We start from the raw sequence: 18383 nt of genomic DNA, 5'->3' as shown, positions 1-18383 counted from the left end.
TATTACAGCATGTTAGACGTTTTGTTACATATATAGTAGCGCTTATAAGTGAATATACATTAATATCAATTATATTAAGTATTATATATTACACAGTATTAAAAACATTAAGTGCTGGGTTACAAGAAATATGTGGTTCTATTAATGTCATTTTTTATATTTATTTTGCATATTTATATCATGTTTTTTCTTGTATTTAATTAATTATTTGACTGTTCCAACTTTATGTATTATTTAATAAAAATACTGAAAAGTAGGATGAGTGAACTGTAATCTGAAAAGATAGAGTTTTATTACAAATGTCAGAAATTCAGAGGTTGAATATATATACTGATTATCTCTAAAGTAAAGTGGCCACCTTTGGGGCTATTGAGCTGCTTGGCGAGACAAAATAAACACCAAGAAAGTCAAATATTTGAAACCACTTTGCCCAGAACTGCTTTTCCGCCGGGTTTACTGAAGGCCAACATTGGCACGTGAGGTTCCAGAGGCAGGGCTCTCAGCCACTGCCAGTGACATCAGACAGTATTTTATCAGGCTGCAGAGCGTCCCAACACTGTTGGAGTTATTCTCCTATAACTATGGTACTGGTCAGTGAGTCTGTAAAGGACCTGGCACAGGCAGCTGGCTGTCTAGGCGTAGTAACAGGGCGACACCAGCAGGTCTGTGAGAACAAGCAGCTGGTCGTCAGTGAAGCACTGCCGGTGCTCCTGCCAGTTATCGTGGTGAGTGCGCCTGAACTCCGACAGGGTCTTCTTCACTGTCATCTTGGGACAACAAACATGAACATCATTACTAAGACCATGGAAAAACAGAAAATACTGTGAATGAATCATGACACGTGTACATCCATGCCAAGCTAGCATAGGCTTACAAAGACACCACAAATTGGTATACTGATACTTTGCCACATTTCAGACGGTAGCCTACTTTTTACCCCACAACATTTATTTGACAACTGTAGTTGCTGCTGCAGTTATTTAAGACCAGCTTAATGTCCATTTAAGCAAAATTTGTTGCATTGTTATGGATGAAAGTAGCAAACTGTTCGAGTTCTGTCATTGACGTAATGTGTATGATTAACCCGGTTACAATCATATCAGGGATATGGTGTTTACATGAGCCCAGAGAAATCAGGTTATTTATATTATTCACCGTACACATCCTGGTTTCTTTGGAGTATACCAGCTAGCATATTTGGGTTTCTTCATAATAGGATATGGTATTTACATGCTCAAACATAGAAACAAGCAACTCCAAAAACCCGATCATAGGCTATATGGAGTATTCATGTCTATGTAAATGCACTGACTCTTCCTTCTTTTTTAGCTTCCTCATCAGTTTCTTCATTAACGAACGTTCCAAAAGGTTATACAAGAGGACCCATTTAGAAGGTTTATGTTTTCAAGTTTGACAACATAACCATAGACCCTTTTATTGTTAGTAAACAGAATGATGTTTTTTTGTGGGCGGGGCTTAGCAGGAGGCAAAATGATTCTCCACGGACATTAGCTTGTGCTAGCTAGCAGGTTCTGTTGGCTTGTTTTAGACAATAGAGGAAGATGATACGAGTGGGGCATTCAGAAACACTCATTCTGAGAGTCGGAGCACACTCTGGCACAAACTGGACCATCGTAAATTTGGAGCGCTGCCGGAATGTACTGCACTCTCGGCGTGGCAGAGCTCACTCTGGGCAGTCAAGAGCGCCAAGCCGAGCGAATGTGTGATTAACTTAACTGTTTGTTAATTCATATAGAAATATAATGCTCCGTTTCTTCGACCAACAGGGCTGTCATTTTAGTGTAAACTGTCCGACACTTGAACGGTTTCTTCCAGTTTGTTTTGCTATCGAAGCTGGCGTTAGCTAAAAAGTTAGCATTACGGGTAAATCCAATATTCAATACCTCCCCAATTTCTGACAGGGTGGACATGATAACCCTTAATACACATAACGTTATTCATCCCTACAACGGGAAATACTTTCTCCCTAACCTGATATGAAGTGTGCGCTGCACATGTGAGCATTTTTGATGATCACCTCCGTCCAGTCCTTTAGTCTTATCGCATTAAACCATAGTTGTCTTTGTTTTTGTTGATGGGCAGTGGCGGCTGGTATGTGTTCGAATAAGTTTTGAGCCATGATTCCTTCTATTCTGGCTCCCAGTAACACAGCAAGATGACATTTTAAGACTCCTATGTAGCCTACAGCCCTGTGGTGGCGAGTCGTGTTTTGCCTCCAGCTAACAAACTGACGCCATTGTGAAGTTGACCCTAAAACGGCAGGGGTGAAATCACTGCATAATAATAACCCCATCAAATTCTCCCTTTTTTTAGTGTAAAGACCTTCATTCATCCATTCACAAAACAAATAGACAGCCTGCGATATCTTCAGAAAACCCAGATGATGTTATTCTAAAGCCATTACATTGTGCAACATTAGTCATTGATCATAGATGACTAGATAAGCGAGATGTAACACATGATGGAGGGCCATACTTTTGTATAGTAACATATATAACATAAAATGTACGCACTTAATTTGGATTTAGACAGGACATTTTCTATTCATATTTATTCAGAACTTACTCACAACACAATGTACTGCTATGTCTACACAGCATATCATCCTCCTCGGAGATGTAGCAGAGCTCTTTAGCCCATGGAGAACTATAATATTCTATCACTGGAATAAAAATGTACATTTTAAAGTGGCGTGTTTGTCTCTCAAAATGAGGACAATTCCATGAAACACTGCAGTAAACTCCTGCAATAAGGAGGCTGTTGATAGTTCCTTGTGTCGCTTCATTTCTTTGTAGGGCGAAAAAAAGTTAAGAGCTGATAACAGCCTTTGATAACAGCCACTATCAGCTCTCACAACGCAAGCTCCCCTCACGTTCAGCAGCAGAACTGGAGCGAGGCTGACTCGCAGAGTAAATAGTTCCTGTTCTGAGACCTGAAACAATGCCACATGCCGATCTGGCGACACATGATGTAAAGTGCAGTGTAGAATCCAACATCAGCTGACAATACTGCCAGCATTTGTTTACATTAATTAAAAACTAATGAGGTAATAGTAATTTATTGATGTTAAAATGCCACATGCAACAATTTAAATAAGCAACGCTAGCAATTATTTAAAGTGAAGCAAGTTTAGAGTGAAAAGTTAGCATGGTTCAGCAAGGACACACTAAGAGGGCATTAAACTGATGATCACTATAACCAAGGATGTATTCATGACTTAAACATCCAGTGCATTTATTTTACATTACGGCCTTCAAACAAAATGACTGGATCAGATTTGAAGGAAGGAATGAAGGAATGAAGGAAGGAGGTGCCTGTGGGCTAACAAAAACTGATTTTGACTACAAAGTCTTTAGTCTGACTGAAGAACCCAAGATATTATATCCTTATTTATTCTGCAATAAAATCTGCTACTTCCACCATTTTTATATAGCAATTGTACAACTACTCTTTGCTGGAGCTTTTGGGTAATTCATCTACCTGCAAATATATTCTTTAACTGTATTCCATTGTATTTTCTTTCTCATCTCTTTCACTTTGCAACAGGAGAAGCAGTAAATTATCATCATCACTGGCTCCCCACCACTGTAATGTATTATTCAAACTCTGCACTACGGATTACATTGTATGTCTTTTTCATGCCTGAAGTAAGGCCAAAGACACAATTTTCTCCTCAATTGGACAATGAAATTGTATTCTTTCAGCTCACACTGTGCTGAGCGAGATGTTTGTATGTGAGTGTGCGTATGTGTGTGCGAATGCCTGCGCGTGCATATGTGTACCTCTATCGGCTGTGGGTCGTTGAGGTGGTCGCTCAGGTCCATCAGTATCTGAGGCATCCAGTCTGGGACATCATAGGGGCTCGACAGGATGCACGCACTGAGGCCGAGCACTCCGGCATGGCGCCGCACTAAGTCTGCACACACACGCACACACACAAATAGGGAGTTAAAATGAGCCTTAGAATTTCAAGGTTCACAATTCCCGTGGGATAAGAAAGGGTAATAGGGCAAGTATTACTGTGATTGCCTCACTGTGTGATTGTGCACGTAAATGTGCGTGTGTGTGTGTGTGTGTGTGTGTGTGTGTGTACCTGTAGAGGCCAGCTCTCCTCTGGCCTTGGGGAGGAGAGTCTGACTCAGCGTCTGGAGCTGTGTCTGCAGACTGGAGTCCAGGGGGAAGAACTGGCACTGCAGTAAACCACTGAGGGTGGTGCCTGCCATGTCCCTCACCTACAGGGAGAAGGAGTTAGGGGGGGAGGAGGGAGGGATGACAAGAAGAGAGGAAGAAAAAAGAGACCTGTGAAGATCAGAACCGACAAATAAAGGATGCAGAGGAAAGCGCGAGGCAGTTTTAGGGCGAGAAACGGCATACACAATTTATTAAAAGAGGCGAGTGCGAAGAGATCGGGGGAAAGCGAGGTACAAGGGACAGAGATGAGCAGAGGAGGGGGAGGAGGAGGGGTGGATGCTGGGTTGAACTGAGGTAAAATCCACTTGCAGAACATCACTGCCTTCCTGCATCACTTTGCATAAATTATGAATAAGCACTGAGTGACGGCTGATGCATTGAAATAGACAATGATACAAAGACAACACATTCGCCAGCTGTACACTTTACACTGTTTACAAAATATTGAGAGAAGCAACTTGTTTCTGTAAGTCAGACAACCCCGAGAGAGGCTTATTGATTTTCACCTGTACATCAGGATCAATGGAAAGAGACGGGTTAAAGCAGGCTTTAAAAGCACAGAGAAAGGCGAGACATGGATTGTACAAGCGATGACGTAACTCAGTATTAGACGAGACTTATTGCACTCAATAAACAAACAACAGTTGGTCAAGATTAACAGTCAAGACAAATACGCTTTGCCAAATTATATTTTGAGCATTAGATTGATTTATGATGTTATTTTTAGATCACTTTAATTACAACCTGCTACCTACAAAGGACTGCAAGACGGCCATAGTGCTCGATCAACATCCCTGTAACCGGCACCAACACAAGAAAATAAATTAAGAGCCAAGGAGAGAGGTAGAGGGTTATTTTTAAGCAATAACCGTGAATAGAGAAGAAGGATTAAGATTTAGTGAGGGGAGACCAGGGGACAATAAGTGGCCATTTATAATCCTGTGACAATTATACCGTACACAGGGGCGATGGCTGTATTAAACCAGTGTTTGCTGCCTTTGTGTGCATACATTACCTCAAGCTGTTCATCAAGCAGCAGCTGCATCACCAGCTTTTGGATGCACAGCACCTCAGCAGGCAAACTGAGCAGGGTGAACAAGTTGTAGAAAACCATGATCTGGAGGTAGGTCAGTACTGAGAAGCGTGCATGCCACGATCTGCTGCCTGCCATCTGAGAGAGGGGAAGGGCATGGGTTAGGGTCTGTTACAGAGCTCCTTAAGTCCTTTTAGTTATATGTATCTTGTGCGAACAAAATACTATAGTGTGGACTCAAGTTAATATGTTGTGTGCACAAGATTATCTTGTAATTTTGTATCAGTTCATATGCTCCTATTCCAGTTATCACCTGTTATTAGAGCTGGCACCATATCAGATTTTCACAACACCATTATTGTAGCAAAAAGATTAATCTATAAAATAAAAATAAAAAATAAAATAATGCTACCAGTCAAATTCATCTTGTTTATTGTGCGTTTGTCTCTTTTCTGTCAAATGAATTACACTCAGAGTACGAGAGTAAGCAGGTGGACAGGCAGTCTGTAACCATAACTGTACAGAAGTGTACAAAAAGAGCAATTACACTCAATGGGAAGTGAAAAGGCGACCAGATGGCACTGCACGAGGGAGACAAAGCGAGAACGGCAAGGAACGGAAACAATTTAAGAGGCACTGGATTATTCATATGATATTATCATATGTAAATTATCATATAAAATTATATTCCTATATTATAATATCAATATTTCATTTTTTAAATATATCGGTTATAGTAATACCAGTATATTGCAACACCTGTAACTGTCATAAAATGAAAATGCTTCAGTTCTAGCATAACAGCATTACAAGTCTACAGCCATGCTGTCGGCACTGTGAGGCTGGATGTAAGTGCAGCCATGCCATGAACCAAATACTAACAGCAGAATGCTAACATGCTAACAATGACAATGCTATCATCCTGGCATAAAGACTTGAAACTGGGGGAAACAGCTAGCAGTCTACAGTCATGCTAGGTATGTGAGGTTACACTTTGAGCTAAATGCTAATGTACGAATGCTAACATGCTAACAATGCCAATACTACATGCTGTAAAAAGACTAAAAATAGGGGAAAATAGCTAGCCAAGAGTCTACAGTCATGCTAGGTATGTGAGGTTACACTTTGAGCTAAATGCTAATGTACGAATGCTAACATGCTAACAATGCCAATACTACATGGTGTAAAAAGACTAAAAATAGGGGGAATAGCTAGCCAAGAGTCTACAGTCATGCTAGCATGGGTGTGAGGTTACACTTTGAGCTAAATGCTAATGTACGAATGCTAACATGCTAACAATGCCAATACTACATGCTGTTAAAAGACTCAAAAATAGGGGGAAACAGCTAGCCAAGAGTCTACAGTCATGCTAGCATGGGTGTGAGGTTACACTTTGAGCTAAATGCTAATGTACGAATGCTAACATGCTAACAATGCCAATACTACATGCTGTTAAAAGACTCAAAAATAGGGGCAAACAGCTAGCCAAGAGTCTACAGTCATACTAGCAGCTCTGTAAGGCCTTGCTTAGGTGCAGCAGTGTTTTCAGCTACATGCTAATGGCAAATTGCTAACATGCTAACAGTGACAATGCTATCCTGGCATATAGATTGCAAATGGGGAAAAAGCTAACCAAGAGTCTACAGTCATGCTAGCAGGTGTGTGAGGTAATACTTGGAGCTAAATGCTAATGTCCAAATGCTAACAATGACAATGCTATCCTGGCATATTGGAAACAGGGGTTAACAGCTAGGCAAGAGTCTACAGCCATGCTAGCAGGTATATGAGATAATACTTTGAGCTAAATGCTAATGCCCTAATGCGTACATGCTAACAATGGCAATAATGTGCGGACATAAATACTGGAAACAGGGTAACAGCTTGCTAGGACAATCATGCTAGCAGTTCTGTGAGGTTACTTTGAACTAAATGCTAATGTCAGAATGCTGATATGCTGACCAACACAATACTAACATCCAGGCATACAGACTGGAAACAGGGGTAAACTGCTAGCCAAGAGTCTACAGTCATGGTAGCAGCTCTCTGAGGCGCCAGTGTTTGCAAATGTGCAAGTGTTTTGAGCCAAATGCTAATGACAGATTGCTAACATGCTAACAATGTCTGCCAAAATACTGGCACAAGGACTGTAAACACGGGGGAACAGCTAGCAGTCATCGTAACAGCTCTGTGAGGTTTACCACATTGAAACTGAACTCTTGACCTTGTGTTTATGACATGGGTAGTCGTGTATGTGAGGTCGTGAACTAGGAGCGCTCAGAAAATTTCCACCCACTAGATTGTGAACACCACAACTCAACAACAAATACCTCATCTCATGCACACAGTAAACAATCCCATTGGAGTGCAGCAGCTGTGCTTAGGCACAGCGGTGCTTTAAGCTAAATGCTAATTCCAGCATGCTAGCATCGTCACAGTGACAAGCTAATACCAAACAGGTATGATATTTACCTTGCTCAATTTATTTGCTTGTTAGCATGCTAACATTTACTAAATATCACCAAACACATGAGGCTGATGTGAACATTACTTTTGCAGGTATTAGTTATAGCAAAATATTGGACAAATTAAAAAGAAAACCACAAGGCTAGCTGTTTGCATCTGCTTCCAGTCTTTATGCGAAGCTAAGCTAACCATATACTGGCTCAAACTCTATATTTAGCATACAGATATGAGGGTGGTATTAATTCTATCATCTAACTCTGTGGAGAAGGCAAGTATTTCCCAAAATATTGATGTATTCCTTTAAATAATTTGTGTGCACACCCTGAGATTGTGTTTGCACAGGATAAAAAGTTAAGTTTGGGTGTCAAGGTGAAACCAAAAAATGTTGCAGTGCTTTCTCCTCCCGCCTACCATCAAATCTGAAACTGCAGATATGATGGGTAGATATCCCGAGAGCATTCGAGAATTTCTCAACGGGGTGCCACTCATAAACAAAACACATCACAGCAGAAACACTGTAACTGCATCACAAAGTAAGCAAATTAAAATAGCACAGGTTGTTTTTAGTCTAACAACACCTTGGGCAGCATTAGGCTCTCAACACTGACAGCAGGCAGGTGGGGCAGTGTGTGAGTATGTGTGTGTTTGAGTGTGTGTGCATATTACCTCTTCCAGCGCTGCCAGAACCAGAGGGATGTGCTCAGGATACAGCAGGCCCTGGGACATGAGAGAGAGACACGTGCGAGCATCCTGCTTCATCTCATCATAGCTCTCATCAATCTCCACCGGGGCAATCTGCAGGGAGAGAGAAACAGAGAGAGGGAGATGGAGAGAGGTAGGAAGACACAGAGCTACGCACCATTTTGAGTAAATGAAGAGAGAAATTGAGTTTAATGGGCAAGTAAGATTGAGTGGGTAATAATGCTGCGCTGGGACCTGTGTGTGAATGTGTGTATATGTGTGTGTGTTTTACCTTGAAGAGAAGAGGCAGGAGCTGTAGTTGCTGCTGAACAGGAGTGGTGAAAGTGCGCCCTGCGCTCGCCATCAACCATTTCAACACTGCAAATGGAACACACACACACACACACACACACACACACATACACACGGAGGAGATCTTGGGTTGCTGCCAAATAATAAAAACAACAGACTTGGCGCTGTGACCTTACTGCATTGCTCTGGTAATAAAACACAATCTATCATGATTTAGTATCTAATGATTTGGATAATTTCATAACCAGATATTTATCTGGATAATGAAGATTAGAGTACAAACAAAAGTGGAACAACAACGATGCACAAATGTTGAGACAAGAAATGAGATCTAAATTCAGTCTTTGGTGAACACCACAAACACTGAAGCAAGTCCTAATAAACATAAAATAAGAAATCTTAATTTGAAATCAAATATCTGCTGAAAACAACTGAACAACTTTTTTCTAGCCTTTAGAGACACACATACTACTTGGCCTCGAGTAGCAAAATAAAATGCTTTAAAAAACAACTATTTAATTGCTATAATTATGACACACACTGCATATTTTATTTATTCCGTTCACTCTTGCTTACATTTTGTTTTTTTGTTGTTTTTTGTGGAAATTCTAGTTAGAGATGTTGAATTTTGAATTAATTTGATAATTAATCATAGTTTTTGAGTTCCAGCATGCTATGAAAAACACCAAATTGTGTCCTGTAGCGGTATTTAGCCATGCCCATGGTTTCGATTTTATGTGCCCAGGTTTTTAAAATAGCAGAGATTTCCGCTGCCTCTTTCTGTATGTTGCTATTGATACGGTAAATGTAACACTAGTGCTCTAAGTACCAACTGTGAAAGTCCACCTCAGTTGTAGGTGGGTGGAGAGAAGCTAAAAAAGTGCCTGGTGGCCAAAATCCAGCAGTGACGCGTCTGCCAGAGCTGATCATGGCCACTCCAGACAATTCTTGTGGGCCTGTTTCCATCAGCTTCACCACAGCCCAAGTTTCAGATGATACAATATTATTATGAGGATTTTGATTATGTATTTTTAAAGACTAAAACATAGCCACAAATCTTTGATCCATGTCACTCATAAATGTGCTTTTGAGGGTATTAACTTAGGCTGTAGACTACAGCACAACAAAGTAGGAAATATTAACAATAAACACAAGTAAAACAGACAAAACAATTTAACTGCCTATTGAATTACTTACGGTAGACGCACAAACTTCAAGGGAAAATAACCAAATCAACATAATCCAGCAGGCAAAACACTTCTGAAAGGCTACTGGTGTGGTATGACGCCGTGTGGCAGACAATAAAAAGCCGGCTTAAAACTGTGCCTGGTGGCATTGTCCTTCCTGGTTCCCTTATAGTCAAGTTGGCAGCAAAGATAATAACCATACTGATTTATTTGTTGCGTATTGTGCCTAACTTTTGTGAATTTAAACATGGTATGGAATTAATTTGGAGATGGCAGTGTAGTAGTTAGTTAGCATTGTCGCCTCACAGCAAGAGGGTTCATAATTTGAACCCTGGGTTAGGGTTAGGGTTAGGGACATGAAGGTTAGGTGAACTGGTGACTCTTAACTGTCTCCCAGTGTCAGCTGGGAGAGGCTCCAGGTCCCCCACAACCCCCAACAGGAAAAGCAGTTACAGATATTGAATGAATGCACTGGTTAAAAATGAAACCAAATGTTTTTCATGAATGTCAGTTTTTAAGCCACGACAATGGCCAAAAATCTGGCCTTCAGTGGACAGTAAGGCTCATTGTTTTTACCTGAGATGATTTCTGAAAAACTTGTGGCGCCTGCTGGCTAGTTAAGAGGAGTAACGGAGTCAATGACGGTATAAAACAGTCAATAATACTGGTTTTTAAACAATTGTGAATCACTGCAACCACAACTGGTCCTTGAGTATACAAAGTATGAGGCTGATTGGTCCGGTAGTTTGTGAGATTAGCTAGGGACATAATAGGCGGAGATATTAAAAAACAAAATATCTGCATAGCTACATACCACTAAATGTAAGAGATATAAAAATAAAGGTTTATACTCTGAGGGGAACTGACCCTTTAATTGGACATTGGAAAGCATTTTCTGAAAACCAAACTAGACTTCATTTATCTTACTGCTCGTGGAGACTGTAACTACAAGGAAAACCAAATCAATAACAAAACCTAGTGCATTTGTATGAGCACTATGTGGCCCTTAGAGATGTTAATATTGGAGACACCCTCCAAAATATTGAGTTAGACTCCTTTCCATAACTTTATTTTGAAATGCTTGAACACACATCCTTGAAAGTCCCCTTCATCTACACTTCACTACCTTTTAAAGTGGATATAGAAGGTGAAATCAATAAGGGATCATAGCTTTTAGCTTGTTTCATCTAGCTTCAGTGTGACTGTCTATTTCATCAAGAGAACAAGCTGTCCTGGTGTGTGTGTGTGTGTATATATATATATATATATATATATATATATATATATATTTTCCCCACAGTCACTGTCTACTCCATGTCCATCCACTACACAGTTTACATGCTTGCATCTACATTCTGACCCGTCTTGAGCAGTTTGACAGCCTGGGTGCGCTCGTCTGTCTCCTGGGTGTTCTCCTCGCGGACGTGGTTGTGGATCTCGGGCTCCGACGTGAGGGGCTTGAGCCGCTCCAGGACCCGAGTGACGAACTCTGCCACGTGGGGGGAGGAGGTGGGCCGGGTGTGGGGCAGGGCCACGTCGATCATGAAGATATAGGTCAGGACACTGGAGAGAGAGAGGGAGGGGAGAGAAGGAGGAAGGGAGGAGAGAAAAGATAAAGAAAACAGTCACAGGACGGCAGCAGTTGAGACAGACGTGGAGATAAATAAAGAGGCTTAGAACTGAACGGCCCAAACAGTGCACACAAACTAATTAGATTAACCTATTTAACCATGATTATGTAACCCAGAAGAGATAACAGCAAGGTAATTTGGTACCTTCCAATGCGCTCCCTGACATTCTTATACACCTGGGTGAGTTTGGGCTCCAGGTAAGCCAGCAGCCTGTGCAGCAGTTCAGAAACTCTCCACTGCTGCTGGGCCAGACCTCCCTGAAGCACATACAGCAAACTGACAGAGACAAAGAGGGAGGGAAATGGAGGGATAGGGGGTCGTTGTGTTATTGCGGCACGTCAGTTCGGCATACATCAGCTCAGGTTACCACTGCAGCCTGAAATCAGAAACCTCAGAAATACTGTGGATGACATACACACATACTCTGAGCATGTAGTTATTCATGCACATGGACACACACGCACATACCTAGCGTCCCTGAACGAGCCGCCCTCTCCGCTCAGCGGGCTCTCCATCAGCAGCTCAAACAGCCAGTGGAGTTTCCTGGGGTCCCGGCCCTCCTGTTGGACAGCAGCCAATACAAAATAGGATTATTTTTGGAACTGTTATTTCAGGAGGGCAACGTGTACACATCCACTGAGGTACTGCAAGCACACATTCCCACAATTTTACTTGCAGCTGAAACAGAGAAAGTGGTCCCTGGTTGAAAACTGTAGGGTTCTTTTCTATCACTTACAAGAACTGTTATCATTTTAGTTTAGCATGATAGCATGCTAAGATTTCCTCATTCGAGGACATCTGCATTAGTTACTACCGCGACGGAGACTGTGTTAAAACTACTGGCCCCATGTTCATAGAAAAGTGTGGCATGGTCCGTTGGAGCCGTATGTTTGATTTGTGAAATGTATTATCCCATCACGCCCATAGGTGGCTTATGTCACTGGCAGAGGCAGGCCGTGGTATTTAAATTCATCCCAGGAAGCACAGGTGTTGGTGACGTTAGGAGGCAAACACTTTTTGACTGTGCTCGGATTAAAATTTGTATGACTGCATTAATTGGACATTTGTGTCCAAAGTTATCGTAAGTTATATGGACATTACGGACATTGGTGAGAAAATAAACGAACAATGATAGCACTGATAAGGACTGGCAGTAATTTTCTGAGGTCACGTCAAAACAATTTAGCCAATTAGCAACCAGTAGTGGCTAAAGTATAGGCTAGTTACTACACAGGCAAAGGAAGAACCCATTAAATTTTGGAGCAGATCTGAGTTACGGGGCTGATGCGCAAATTATTTTTCACTTTCGTTAAAACTGCAATATCGGACATTTTGGTCTTTGGCGGTGGTTTGCACTCTCGCTCTTCTAGTTCTGCATGTGTTTGGTTACAAAGCAAAATACTAGAGAAATTAATATTTCTATTTAATATTAATAAATATTTATAAAGTGAAATGCCCTTTCCACACAGGCACAACCCTAGCGCATTCCAAAGTGAGCTAACTCCGACTTTAGCCTAGGGCTTGCTGGACCTGCTGTGAAGCAGCCTATGATTCAGAAGGCGCTGTCATCGTACAGTCTGCATACATCAAACTTGATGTATGCCACACCCAAGTTTATTAGATCCATTTCGTGCAGTGTAGCTTGCACCATTGTAACCAAGGAAACAACTCCTAACTGAAACCAGAGGTCACCTAGCAAGCTAGCTAACTTAAAACGACAATAAAATGTATAGGAAAGACACATTTAGGCACAAAAACAGCAACATCTCCCTTTGTTTGTCACTGCTGGAAAACATAAAACAATAATCGTCCTTCCATTCTCATATGAAGCCCTGCTAACGGTAACATTTTAACGTTGCTGCTTGCCATTAATGAGTAGTCACAAGTTATTCTAGAAGGTAAACTCTGTCATGTGTTCCAGGGGACACTTAACCCAGGGCTAGTAGAAGTGCTGTGTGAATCTTATACAGGGTATGAAATTAATCAAAATATTTTGGGGGCAATTTTGGCCCCCACGGTCTAAAAAATGGGGGCATTTTCAAAATGTTTGGGGGCCATCAAAAAATTGTAATTATGTTCTAACAATAAGCACATGAAAAGCAAAACCAACTAAGATAGTGTCTTCACTCTTCAGTAGAAACCACTATAAATGAAATAAATAATGGGTTACATAAAGTTATGGTTGCAAAATATCACTCAGATTTCCTATAATTCAACCAGTTTAAATGTGATGATTTAACCATTAATCTATTGGTAGCAGTACTAATGTTTCACCACATTACAGTTACTTTTACTGTTCCTTAGATGCAATCCTGGAAGTAAGATAATTTAAAATTTAACATTCATTCTACCTTAATTTTTCATTAATTTGTCATTGTGTAGACACAGATCACCCAAGAAATCAGTGTAATCTCGTTGATTATGTCTGGAAAATGAGTTGTAGACGTGACGGTAAATTAATTTAATGAAAATAAAATTATACTTTAATGTCAGATTGTAATACTGTTAAAAATATAAATACATATAGTTGTTTCGAAAACTTGGGGGCAATTTTGGCCCCCGGAACATGGCTTTTGGGGGCATTCTTGGATAAATTGCTGGCCAAATGGCCCGTGGCCCTTGCTAATTTCTGACACTGATCATATAGCCTTCTGCTTAGCTTAATCTGCGTTTACAACGTGAGTGTGAAAAGGCCCTAACATCAATGTATTCAGTAGTCATTTTACTCAAAACTACAAATGTCAGCCTCATGGTGGTGCTAGAGGAAAAGTCCTTAGATCACCAAAGTCATTAGGGTTCATCCTGTGAAAATTATAAATATCTGTGCAATGTTTAATGGCAATCATTTCAGTAGTACAGTACAGACGGGCGGACTGATATTCAGCAACGCTAGCGGCACAAAAATAACAAAAAATAAATAAACTGCAATGTAAAGAGTGTTTTTGCAAATTGTCTTTTCAAAATCCAATTTTCACCCAAATATTTGTTTTATTGATTTTTAAAAATCCAATTTTCTACATTTTTTAAATGAAAAACAGAGATACAAATTCTCATTTTCTTCACTGAGCCCTAAACTGTGTTGTGTGTGTTGTATGATCTGTATGCATGTGAGCAACTCACGCAGGCAGTAGCAATGCAGGTACCCCAGTCTGTGTACGTTTCCACTGTGATGTTGGTCAATGCAGTCCTGATCAAGGGGCACAAAAGCTGCCATAACCTGTCCACCTGAACACACACACACACACACACACAACACACACACACACACACACACACACACACACACACAATAATGAAAGTTTTTATTAATATTGACTTTTCTTATCAAAAAGTAGTGCAGTGTGTGTATTTGTCACCATGTGTGTGTGTATGTGTGTGTGTGTTTCCAGCACCTTGCTGAAACTCCAGAGTTTGCTGCCTCTGATTAGTCCTGCAGTAATCTCACACACACAGCGCTGGGAGCTCTCATGGGGGTCGCTGGCAAGCTGCTCCAGGTGAGGCCATAGTAACGGCAGGAACACGTCGCCATAGTTACAAAAGAGCCCCTGTCAATCAAACGTGAGCATGAAGGTTTGTTCGATGTGGAGGAACCAAGATCCTTTTTTTTTGCCAAAGAAAGACAGATTACAGTCATTCGCTTGACGCAAGTAAACTGTCAGCTGTCTCACAGAGAACAATGAATCACAGCAGTTGATGACACAAATTCCACTTCAGTTCTGCCTTGGCTAGCGGTGGTATGCTGTGTCACTTCTTTGTAAAAGGTTTGCCCGATCGATTGAGGCTGAGAGTTTAAATTGCACCTTGAAGAGACAGAAGCGTCGCGGATTGAAGCTGTCTTTTCCTTTCCGATCCTCCAGAGAGAGAAACTCTATAAGCTGGTCAATAAACTCTGGGTCCGAGAAATATTCAAAGATGATCTTCTCACCCTGAGTGACACAGAAACAAACACCAAATGTAATAACAGCAATGCTGTTAAGCGTCAGTGGGAGGGTTTGTGTGTGGTTACAGTGTGAGCAGCACCTCACTCATCTCCTCGTACGGCAGGTCATCTTTTGGCTTTTCAGAAGCTGCGTGGATCATCATTTCTCTGAAAGGAGCGGGAGACAAAGAGGCCACCGCTGTGATTTATAGATAACAACAAACAGAATATGGATAGACACATACTGTCTTCAACTAAGCAGCAAGGATAAATGAATGATTAAAAAGTCAGTTAGTCAGCAAGCCAGCCGGCGCTCCACCTATACATCAATTCCTCTATCTAGGCCAGGCAGTAAGTCGTTCAGTGAGCCTTATCTAGGCCAGGCCGTGACAGGAAGTCAGTTCAACACCCTGCTAGTCATTCAGCAGCCCAGATCAGTCATCCAGCAGCTAGTTAGTCAGATGTAAAGTTAGCTGCAAAGCCAAGCATCAAATCAAGCAGACAGCAGTTAAGTCAGTCAGCTCTTTAGCTCCATCCAACCAAACAGTTAATCAGCCTTCCAGTTTCTAAATCCTCCAACGTTCTCCTTACCTCGGCCATGAGTAGTAGCCCCAGTGTGTTTTCTCCACAAAATACTGAGAGTCCCACTGTTCCTCACACAGAGGAAGGTTGTTGCTGTCGTACTGGAGCCAGCGATTCCCCTCGCGATCCCCGACGCACACGCCCTCTGGGTCCTCTATGCCACCTGAACACACACAAACACATGAAAAGTCATGAACACACACGCATCAGCATTTGTAGGTGAGTGTGTGTTGTGTTGGAGAGTTGCCCTGTTTCTAGATGGAGAAAAAAAATCAGAAAGATTTTCTAATTTGAAGCACTTTATCTTTTAATAGAAAGCAAATGTACATTTATACACCAGCCATATTGCTCGCTCAGTGGGAAATGACCTCACAATTACTCTGCACATCATTATGTAGTATTTAATCTTAATTAGAAGCTGCAAATTGCAACTGATATTGCAGTTTCTTAGCACTCAAGATTGGTCTTGGTCTCAAGGCCTCTGTGTCATCTCAAAAATTTTAGTGTTTGTTTGCCCATAGAAAACAAAAGAAAATGCCCACTGATAAAATGAATCTCTGTGATGCCTTTTGATTACTTTATCGCAAAATTTCTCATGGTTGCGGCACGGTGGTAGAGTGGTTAGCATTGTTGCCACACAGCAAGAGAGCTCCTGGTTCGGACCCGGGGTGGAGGGAGCCCTCTTTGGTGAGTTTGCATGTTCTCCCTGTGTCAGCATGGGTTTTCTGTGGGTACTCCGGCTTCCTCCCACAGTCCAAAGACATGCAAGTTAATTGGTGACTCTAAATTGTCCGTAGGTGTGAATGTGAGTGTGAATGGTTGTCTGTCTCTATGTGTCAGCCTTGTCCAGGGTGTACCCCACCTCTCACCCAATGTCAGCTGGGATATGCTCCAGCCCCCCTGCGACCCCTTACAGAATAAGCCGTTACAGAATATGAATGAATGAATTAATTTCAAATGGTGCACTTCTGTATATGCGCATATATACAGTACATGGCTGAAGCTCCAGTGGCGCAATCGGTTAGCGCGCGGTACTTATATGACAGTATGCAGCAGAGCAATGCCGAGGTTGTGAGTTCGAGCCTCACCTGGAGCAGAGTTTTTAGATTAACCCCTCACCTGGTGACAACCGAGCAAATACTCCACCGCGTGAGAGGGGGACTTCCTGTACTGCGCAGTAACGACGTCATACAGTAATCTCCCTCCATAACAGCTGTGGTATATTCAGGTTCTACTCAAACTGTACAGCCTCACCACAAAGCACTGACATCTTGGGTGGCTGTGGCTCAGAGGTAGAGCAGGTCGTCCACCAACTGGAAGATCAGTGGTTCAATCCCCGGCTCCTTTAGTCCACATGTTGAAGTATCCTTGAGCAAGATGCTGAATCCCAAATTGCTCCTGATGGCTGTTCCATCGGTGTGTGAGCATCTTAAAACCTGAGTAGCAGGTAACACCTTAAGTTGTATGGTAGCCTTGGCCACCAGTGTGTGAATGGGTGAATGTGACTCATAGTGTAAAATGCACTTTGAGTGATCAGATGACTACAAAGGCGCTATACAAATGCAGGTCCATTTACCATTTACATGGCAATAAAGAGGAATCTTCATTTGTTTTCTGTGGGTGATTTTTTGTGAGAATTTGGATCTCCCAGACTAAGTTGAGGAGTGCTTGTGGTTTGCATGTTCCTTTTATCATGTCTTGTTCAGTGTGGGACCTGCTCTAGAATGGTCTTGGCCTTGACTTGGTCTCGCTTCAGCCTAGTTCAGTACAAAGATTCATAATGAGACAGGTTGAAACTTCCAAGTGCTTGGAGTACGCCTGTCTGCAACATCCTGAAAACCTGCCGGTTTACACCAATGTGACTTGACGAGACGATGTATTTGCTTACTAGCAACAATTCCCTGTACTTCCTAGGAAAAATATATGTCATCCTAATACTCAGCCTATCGCAACATATTTAAAATTGCAATAATATTGTATTGTGCCTTTCGTATCGTGGATCCTCTGACGATTCCCACCCCTCGTACTTCAGTTGTGATTTCCAGCTTTTCATAGTATCCATAATGAGTACACCACAATAATTTAGATAACAAGTGCCAATTAATGAATCAGTGAGTAGGCTCTGATGTGACATGCCCACATACAGCAAGTAGCAGCAGCGACCCACTGTCCAACACAGACGCACTGTGAGGAGAGACTGACATAGTTGTCATCAGCCGTAGGGACGTAATGAAATGTACTGAGACTTGGTGGGGACAGAGGACTGTTTTTGGAGAATGTCACAGAAAGCGAACATGCCGTCTGCTTTGTAACTGACTTGGCCTGTGGACCTCCCTACAAGCCGACTGGCTGTTGAAACAGGT

At 41.7% G+C, this 18383-nt stretch overlaps 1 protein-coding gene and 1 non-coding gene across 2 annotated transcripts in view; one reads left to right on the top strand and one right to left on the bottom strand.

Annotated features, from left to right (window-relative positions):
- The window catches only part of LOC125881168 (proteasome activator complex subunit 4B-like), a 61000-nt gene continuing 42617 nt past the window's right edge, over window positions 1-18383 (bottom strand). The window contains exons 34-47 of the mRNA XM_049564199.1: window positions 16030-16183; window positions 15540-15606; window positions 15320-15445; window positions 14912-15064; window positions 14640-14744; window positions 11988-12079; window positions 11664-11795; window positions 11249-11451; window positions 8682-8767; window positions 8375-8503; window positions 5228-5383; window positions 4115-4253; window positions 3804-3937; window positions 1-767 (exon numbers count right to left, since the gene is read on the bottom strand). Coding sequence (XP_049420156.1) covers window positions 633-767; window positions 3804-3937; window positions 4115-4253; window positions 5228-5383; window positions 8375-8503; window positions 8682-8767; window positions 11249-11451; window positions 11664-11795; window positions 11988-12079; window positions 14640-14744; window positions 14912-15064; window positions 15320-15445; window positions 15540-15606; window positions 16030-16183 — 1811 coding nt within the window. The 3' untranslated portion in view covers window positions 1-632. The remainder of the gene's footprint in view (window positions 768-3803; window positions 3938-4114; window positions 4254-5227; window positions 5384-8374; window positions 8504-8681; window positions 8768-11248; window positions 11452-11663; window positions 11796-11987; window positions 12080-14639; window positions 14745-14911; window positions 15065-15319; window positions 15446-15539; window positions 15607-16029; window positions 16184-18383) is intronic.
- Window positions 17023-17116, top strand: trnai-uau (transfer RNA isoleucine (anticodon UAU)). Its single transcript has 2 exons — window positions 17023-17060; window positions 17081-17116. It is a non-coding gene; the product is annotated as a tRNA-Ile (tRNA).

This window comes from Epinephelus fuscoguttatus, linkage group LG20 (assembly GCF_011397635.1).
Source record: "Epinephelus fuscoguttatus linkage group LG20, E.fuscoguttatus.final_Chr_v1".
NCBI classification, from domain to species: Eukaryota; Metazoa; Chordata; class Actinopteri; order Perciformes; family Serranidae; genus Epinephelus; species Epinephelus fuscoguttatus.
The sequence above is the reverse complement of the archived record's forward strand: the minus strand, read 5'-3'. Positions and strand labels throughout refer to the sequence as shown.